Raw genomic sequence first — 7,821 nt, 5'->3', positions numbered from 1 at the left:
CGGCCCGGCCTCGGCCTCGGCCTCGGCCTCGGGGGCTGGGCGCGGAGGGGACCCCTGCTCAAGGCCGGGGCAGCGTGGCGCTGTCCGCCCTGGCACCTGACGGCCTTTGAAACCTGGTCCAGGTGGCGGCGGCCCGGCACGAAACGCCCCGGCTCAAAGTCCGAGAGGGCGCCTGGCGCACCCGCCCCGCGGGCCTGGGGAAGGAGCAGGTGGGCTTGCAAGGGATGCCCTGCGACCCGGCGCGCTGCCTTCCTCCGAGCCAGCGGGCGCGCGCCCCCCAGCCGGGCCCTGGGGCAGCCGTGAGGTTTCCCCCTCCTCCGCCCCGGTAGCTACAGTCCTCTGGAAATCAACTGGTGTCTGCTCTTGCCACAGAGCAGTCGGCACTTCTGGGGAAATGTCTTGCTTTCCCACGAAGGAGTTGCCCGATGCACCTGGTTCCCAGTTGACTGCCTGGGAGGGGAGCCGAAGCTGCTTTGGATGTCTGCGGTTCCTGCGCTTGGGCAGGGGTAAGCAGCAGGGCAGGCTTTTCGCTGAGCCACCCACTGAAAAGTTGAGTGGAAAGGATTTTCCTAGCATTTCTCATCCCCAGGGGCTTTTCTGGGACTCATCGCATCACCCAGGGATGCAATGCAGCTGCTTCAGGGCTGGGACAGCAGCCAGTAGCTCCGCACCACCAGTTAGGACAGGGAGTGACTAGGGAAGCCGTAGCAGCCGGCACGTGCAAGGGGGATGGAGTATACTCCAGGACGTCCATGCCCAGAGTTTTGGAGCCTTATGAAGTGACTCGTTTTTTTGGGACACCGTGGGGAGCAAACATTGTATTGGTGCTTAATGACGGAGGGGGGAGTAGGAGCTCAGCTCCGCTCCCTGCAGTGCCCCGGCTCTTCCTGCAGACGTCTGACCCTGCTAGGAGCGGAAGAAAGGGCACAGGAGCCAGGGGCAGGGGTCTTTGCTCTGCTACCATCCCTCACCACCCAACAAAGGTGCAGCGAGGGGCTGAGTTTGCAAGGCATCTCGCAGGCTGTCAAGTCTGGCCCTTGCAAGGGGTGCGTGGGCAACCAGGGAGAGCCGGGCTGGAATCGCTCCTCTCCAGAGGGCATGGGTCAGGGGGCTGAGGAAGGCCTGCTGGGGGGGCACCGTGCAATTAGAGCCTGAATCCGAAATAATGCAGGAGCAATCGGGGTGATCTGGTGGGATAACTCCTGTCCTCCTTAAGGGAGAGGGGTTCAGTCTAACCCGCTGGGTAGGAGTGGGTGCAGCCTGGCAGCTTCCTACTCTCCAAAGTGGCCCGTTTCCTCTGAATTGCTACAGGTCAAAACTCACCTGCAAGCCCAGACTGTGGCAGCCGTGGCGGTGGGACACCAGCACAACCACCAGGTGAGCAGAAGCCTTGCGAATCTGCCCAGTGTTTTCCTCCCTGGGGTTGGTTTCTGAGTCGGACCGGTCTCCTGGCAGGGTGGCACACGGGACGAGCAGAGAGGCTGGACCGGGGATGCGGATGTGTGCGTGGGCGTTACAAGGACGGCCCGGCTCTGAGCTGACATCTCTGGGTCTCTGTGTGCATGCTTCTTCCAAGAGACAGGACTCGACCACATGAAAGATGGCTAGTAACCAGCTATAAGGCTGTTACACATATTGAAGCTCTAATTTGGCAGCTGGCTGGCTCTTTTTCTAGCGTGCTACTCGCTTTGCACGTGCGGCGGGTCTACTTTTATTGCACGATTCACCAGTTAACTGCGTGATAATTCCTTTGCATGCATGGTCTTATTTTGCGTGTGTGCCCGGTTTAAATTTGTGGCACGACTTGCTCGTGAATCCCATAATGCGTGTAGCGTGTGGCAGGGGCCTAAGCTGCAGCAGTGCACGCTTCCTACGTGTGCCGTCAAAGGGAAGGCAGGGGAGATCTGCACCTCGTAGACTAACCAAGATGGGTTTTCAGGCCTGCTCCCTGGGTCTGTCCCCCTTTGCTGCGGGTCACTCAGGGATCTCAGCCCCCTCTCACTGTGTGCAGAGTGACGCAAGCCATTAATGCTCCCACAACTGATGACACCGAGTGTTTTGCAACCAGAAATTGCTGAATGGGAGGAATTGATCTGGCCGAGGTGGAGGAGGGGGTGGGCGCTGCCATTACCACCTGTTTGCTGCTGCAGGCTCTGGCGTTGGCCCCAGCCAGGCAGGCGGTGTTTCACTTCCCGGCAGCGAGGTGCCCGGATTCCTATCCTCTTGTGCAAGCCCTGGCTCCGTGCTGAGGGGCGGTAAAAGCAAAGGGCCCCTGCCAGCTGTAGAGATAGCAAAGCTGGGGCCTGCTGTACGTGCCGTACCTGCCAGGCATGGCCAGTGTCTTCTCTCTGGGGATTATGCAAGTAGAGTCCTGCCAACACCCTCCCCTGGGAGTTACAGCCCCATGGGTTGTCTCAGAGAGGATTAACTGGTAGATCTTTGCCAAGGCCCTGTCCTTGGCCCGAGTGCACCCAGGGAGCATTGATTTCTGCAAGCTCTGCCCATAGGACGAGGCATTGCGAGGGTGAAGGGTGCCACAGAGAGCTGTCCCGGTCCACCTCTTCTTCAGCCCCTTTAATTCCCATCTGTCTGTCTGACTCTCTGTCCAGAGCGTCTCCGGTGCCTTTGAGACCATCTACAGGAAGCAGGGCATCGTGGGCCTGTGGCGGGGCGTGAATGGCGCCGTGCCCCGCGTCATGGTGGGCTCCGCGGTGCAGCTGGCCACCTTCGCATCCGCCAAGGACTGGGTGAGGAAGCGCAAGGTAAGGGGCTGCGTGGAGCTGCTGGGGCCTGGACTGTGGGCTAGGGTTGCTCCAGGGACTGGCGCTCACCCCTCCCTTCTCACTGGGGAGCCTGGGGGGGCACCTTTTCAATGGGACATGGGCCTAGCCAGGGCACTCCACCCGCAGCTTTGCAAGAGCAGGGGAGGTGCTGGTACGTCGCGGTGCCCGCCTCCAGGCACCAAAGGGTTTGGGGCCCTCGGGGGCCCCCGTCCAGTCTCTTTAGCTGGGAGGTGGCACGTGGCAGATCAGGAAAGAGCAGGCAGCACAGCAGCAGATAGCGCAGGGAGCAGAAAGCAGAGCAGATGAGGCAGGGAGCAGAAAGCGGAGCAGTTAATCAGGCAGGGAGCATACGTCCAGGACCAGAAAGCAGAGCAGGGGACGAGGCAGGGAGCACAGGGTGGGGAGCAGAAAGCAGAGCAGCCCATCAGGCTGATTGGTCCTGTCTTTCACAGTGGTTCAAGGAGGACAGCTGGATGGTGGCCTTGGCAGCTGGCATGATCAGCAGCGTGGCTGTGGCCGTGGCCATGACTCCCTTCGATGTGGTCAGTACCAGACTCTACAACCAGCCCGTGGACGAGCTGGGGGTGGTAAGTGGCTAACCTGGCGCGAGCCTGGGGTGTGTGGGCAGGTCGGCTCCCCCGTCCAGGCTACACGGGGGCGTAGGGACCCTTGACATGAGCACGCCACATAGTTATCTTGTGACCCCCCACCACGGGCAGAAGTGAGGGCAACAAATATCCCGTTGATGGAGAACCAGAGGCCTGGAGGGGACCGCAGGTGGAAGATCTGGGATCATCCCTGGCTCACGTCCCTGTGCTGTGCACCCTAGGCCTTGCTGCCCTGAGCACCTTTCCCTTCCCCAGTCTGCTGAGCGCGCTGTCGTTCTCAGCCCATCTCGGGACAGTGGCGGGTCTTGGCTGCCGAGACCCCGACTGTGAGGTCAGTGCCTTGCTGAATCAGTCGCTCAGGGCGTTTTCTCACCGTCTCCAGGGCGGTGGGATATGGGCCAGCTGCTCCCCCCAGCACGGTGTGATTGAACCATCCTAGCTGAGGCTCTGCAGTGCGCTGTCAGCCCTGGTCCAGCTGACGGCCGTAGCCTTTCACCCAGCAGTGCCGCGAGTGCTGAACAGATGCCTGCCACGTGACCCAGCGCCTGCCAGCAAGCAACCCAGTGTCTGTATTTATAGCCCCCAGGTGCTGGGTCACTCGTCCAAAGGGATGTTTTTCAGCCCTTCCCCAGCCTCTGTCCATGCCTCGGCCACATGCCCAGCAGCTGCCCCATTGCGCCCAGATTGGGCACTTCCTCCACGTGGCCCACTGAACCCCGTCAGCTTGGCACTTCTCCTTCTGGCTCCTGTGGGTTTCTACAAGAAGTCGGGCAGGCACCGGGTCATATCACGTTACTTGTGAAAGCTTCCTCGAAACAGCACTTATAAATAGACCTCAAGGAGAATCAGGACATGGCACACAATGAGCAGGAAAACATCGGGCAGGTCCTCAGCTGGTGCTCATCCTTCCTTATGCGTATTTATACCAGCTGGGGAGCCGGCCTTATGTTTCCCCTTGGAAAGGAAGCTCCAGCTGTGTTGCACCTGCTCTGACTCCAGAAGTGGGACCCTTTCTGGTGCACCAACAACGCGCCACTTCTTCAAACGTTTTAATTTAAAAAGAACGACCCAAATTCCACTCCGGTAGTCCAGCAGGTCAGCCAGAGTCGTTTTGGGGTGACTACTAGTTTATCCTGGTAAAAGGCTCTTCCGAAACAGGGACCTTTCAGGCTTTCACTTGTTTTGAAGCGAAATCTGCAAGAACACGGCAAGCAGTGCCCCAGAATAATTCAATCTGCTTCGTGCCTCGGTTTTTCCCCTCAGTAAAATGGGGGTAATTGTTTTCCCCCAGGCAGAGCAATCCTTGCCTCAAGCACTTTGAAATCCTCATGGGAAGGGCATAAAGCATTAGTGTCATCATGGGTGTGTCTACACATGAGCTTTAATGCACATTAGCCTATTTTAATACGCATTCAAGTATCACAAAAAAACCTGTGCTCTTTAGCTAATGCACATTAAAATAGGCTAACGTGCATTCTCCTAGTATTTCACAACGGAGGTACTAGATTTAATGCGCGTTGCCTAACGCTCATTAATGAACGTGTAGACGTGCCCGATGAGTTCTTGGCTGAAGTCCCTGAGGACCAGATGGTCAAAAGTAAGCCCAGATCTTCTGAAAATCCAGCCTTACTGTGATCAGCCTTGCAAGGGGAGATGTTGTGAGGGGATCTCAGCTGAGTAGGGATGCAGTACTGGTGAGCTGGGTCTGGCCCTCGTCTCTGACCTTCAGTGAGGATGCAGACAAACTGGAAGGATCGAGAGGGACGATGGCAGGGCTGGGCACGCATGGAAGGGGGGCACAAGTAGGGCCCTGTTTCTTATCCCTCACTGTGTGTCTTATCTCCAGGGGAAGCTCTACCGAGGGTTGCTGGACTGCTTTGTGCAGATCTCCGGCAAGGAGGGCGTCCTGGCCCTATATAAAGGCATCGGCCCTGCCTACCTGCGCCTGGGGCCACACACCATCCTCAGCCTGCTCTTCTGGGACGAGCTGCGGAAGCTGGCCTGTTACCACCCGCAGCACAGCGTCTAAGCCTCTGCGTGAGCAAGACCGGCACGTCTGTCACCGGCGCACAGACGCCAAGATCTCCCGCTGCGTGATGAGACCTGGAGCCTGGGAGCAGCAGGGCTGCTGCTGTACGGGAGCTCAGGCAGAGTCAGGGCAGGTCTTGAAGGGAGTCTGAAGCCCCCCAAGACATGTGGGTCTGAGGGGGAGCTCTGGGCCCAGCTCGGCTGCCTGCCATTGGGTCCAGACGCCCCCGGACAAGAGGCTGGGGCTGCATCCAGGACAGGTGTCTCCTGTAGAGCGAACTCTGCCATCTGAGCCTGCCGCAGCGCATCCAACCCAGGTGTCCACACAGCCCTGACATGGGCTCTCTCTTGGGCAAGTTGCGTCCCTCTCCCGTGCCTCAGTTTCTCCACCTGCAGAACAGGGGTCATTGCACTTGCCTTCCTGTGGGGCTGCCACGGGGGTAAATTACTTGATGCGTGGTAAGGTGCCGCGGGCGCCTGGGCATGTATGTGTGCCAGGCAGCATGCTACAAGCTACTCTTGGCCTTGGATGGGCCTGGAGGGCCGAGCTCTTGGGGGTTGTCTGCTGGAGAAGGACCCAAGTGTGGCCCTTAGCTGGAGGGCTAGTCCGTCATCCTCGCTGCAGGGGAGCAGGGTCTGCACGGGGGGAGCCGAGCACCGTGTGTGGAGAGGCCTGTTCCAAGGAGCACGTCACCAGCAGCACCCGGGGGACACCACGGTGCCTTCCATGACTGCCCACGCACCGCGGCCTGGCCTGGGAGATGTCCCGGGCACCCTGCTGCTCTGGAGATGGGCACTGCTAAATGGGCAGGGGCTGCCCACCCAAGCGGTGGGATGAGGGGGCTGCGAGGTGGATTTCCTTGGGGTGAGCGGGCAGCTCTCCCTTCTCCAGGGGGGAGCTCTTATCACTCCACAAGTTCCCTGGGTCTGACCTCTCAGCCTCTTGCAAACCCACTTCCTAGCCTCGCAAACCCACCCCAGCCTGTGTGAGCCTGGCAGCAGAGACGGGAGCTGGGAAGCAAACTGCTGTGGCCCAAGTCCAGGGGAGCAGCTCCCCCCACCCTCCTCAATGTCAGGGGGGAGACGCCTGGGCCCTGAGCACCAATGATCCTGGCCTGCCAAGCCTCTTCCCTCGGTCACATGTTGACCTGGTGCCCTTCATCCTGGGCGTGCTGCTGACCCAGCCCCATGTGGGGCGATGAAGGGAGTGGGGGCAAGACCGCGGCGCGGGCTGTATAGGAGCCTGGATCATAGCAACCCAATAAAAGGGTTTGATCTTGTGCCTTGTTTTTACATCTGTCCTGTCGGTTTTTAATTTGCTGTCGGTGTTTGCAGGGCTCCATCGGGGTCCTGCCCTGCGTGCATGTCCTGGCTCAGCCCAGGCCGCTGTGACTTGGACCTGGTGTGACCACTGCCCTTGCTGGCACTTTGAAGCAGATGCTGTAGCCCCAGGCATCGAGGGGGTGCAACAGCAAAGGGCAATAGGGATCCACCCAGCAGATCTGGCCACACAGCACTTGTCTCCAGGGCAGCGGACCCGGACCCAGGTGAGCACAGGACAGCACGTGGTCTCCCTCCGGGGATGTGTCAGGTACTGCCTGCAAATTTAGAGGAATTTGCCTCCCGTTTGCCCAAGTGCGGCCATGGGAAAGCTGGAGGACTGGTGCTAGAGATGGGCTGGCCATTTCCTCAGTGATGGAAGGGGCCATGTGTTTGCAGCCAGCCCTGCTGCTTTGGAGCCAGTTCTGCCTGTCCCAGCACTGGGAGAAGGCTGAGGGGGGGATCTAGTGGCCTGTTACAAACTAGTCAGGGGGGACCATCTGGCATTGGGGGAGTCCCTGTTCCCCCGAGCACCGCCAGGAGCGACCAGGGAAAATGGTCACAAGAGCGCGCCCGTGGTCTGCCACTGCCCCCAGCACCATCGACTGAGCCTGTAGTCACCACTGCCCCTGAGCCTGCTCGCCGGCAACTGGCAGAGCTCTGTCCCCTCTGCTCCCCCACCGGTGACTGGGGCATGAGCCACGTAGAGAAGCCAGACCCTCTCCATCGCAATGCAGAGCACATGCAGACACACACACAGCCCTGGGCCTGCTCACGTGGTCAGTGGCTGCCGCCCAGCCCACAACATCCACCTCAAGTCACGGTGCCATCCTGCAGCACCTAACACCCCCTGCACCAGCAAAGGTTCCCTCTGGGCAGGTCCCGGGAGCTACAGACCCCCCTGAACATCTCGGGGATGCTGAGCCATGGCTGGGTGAATCAGAGACCTCCAGCATCAAGTGATACGAGCAGTTTCATAGTTTGTAGGGTCGGAAGGGACCTGAGCAGATCGTCGAGTCCAACCCCCTGCCATGGCAGGAAAGAGTACTGGGGTCAAACGACCCCAGCAAGGTGTACATCTA

The 7,821-nt window shown here is 59.7% G+C and overlaps 1 protein-coding gene across 1 annotated transcript; it reads left to right on the top strand.

Annotated features, from left to right (window-relative positions):
* Positions 1 to 1,098: 1,098 nt before the first annotated feature.
* Positions 1,099 to 6,712, top strand: SLC25A34 (solute carrier family 25 member 34). Its single transcript, XM_019511575.1, has 5 exons — positions 1,099 to 1,102; positions 1,217 to 1,377; positions 2,610 to 2,762; positions 3,236 to 3,370; positions 5,238 to 6,712. The coding sequence occupies exons 1-5, from the start codon at positions 1,099 to 1,101 to the stop codon at positions 5,418 to 5,420; spliced, it is 636 nt and encodes a 211-aa protein (XP_019367120.1). The 3' UTR covers positions 5,421 to 6,712.
* The last annotated feature ends 1,109 nt before the right edge of the window (positions 6,713 to 7,821 follow it).

This window comes from Gavialis gangeticus, unplaced genomic scaffold, assembly GCF_001723915.1.
Source record: "Gavialis gangeticus isolate Ggan-Ray unplaced genomic scaffold, GavGan_comp1, whole genome shotgun sequence".
Lineage (NCBI taxonomy): Eukaryota > Metazoa > Chordata > Crocodylia > Gavialidae > Gavialis > Gavialis gangeticus.
The sequence above is the reverse complement of the archived record's forward strand: the minus strand, read 5'-3'. Positions and strand labels throughout refer to the sequence as shown.

What these genes read in the sequence shown, in the direction of transcription:
- SLC25A34 (XM_019511575.1), top strand. An exon ending in GACACCAGCACAACCACCAG is followed by an intron (nt 1,378 to 2,609) that starts GTGAGCAGAAGC and finishes CTCTCTGTCCAG; the next exon opens with AGCGTCTCCGGTGCCTTTGA. An exon ending in CCGTGGACGAGCTGGGGGTG is followed by an intron (nt 3,371 to 5,237) that starts GTAAGTGGCTAA and finishes TCTTATCTCCAG; the next exon opens with GGGAAGCTCTACCGAGGGTT.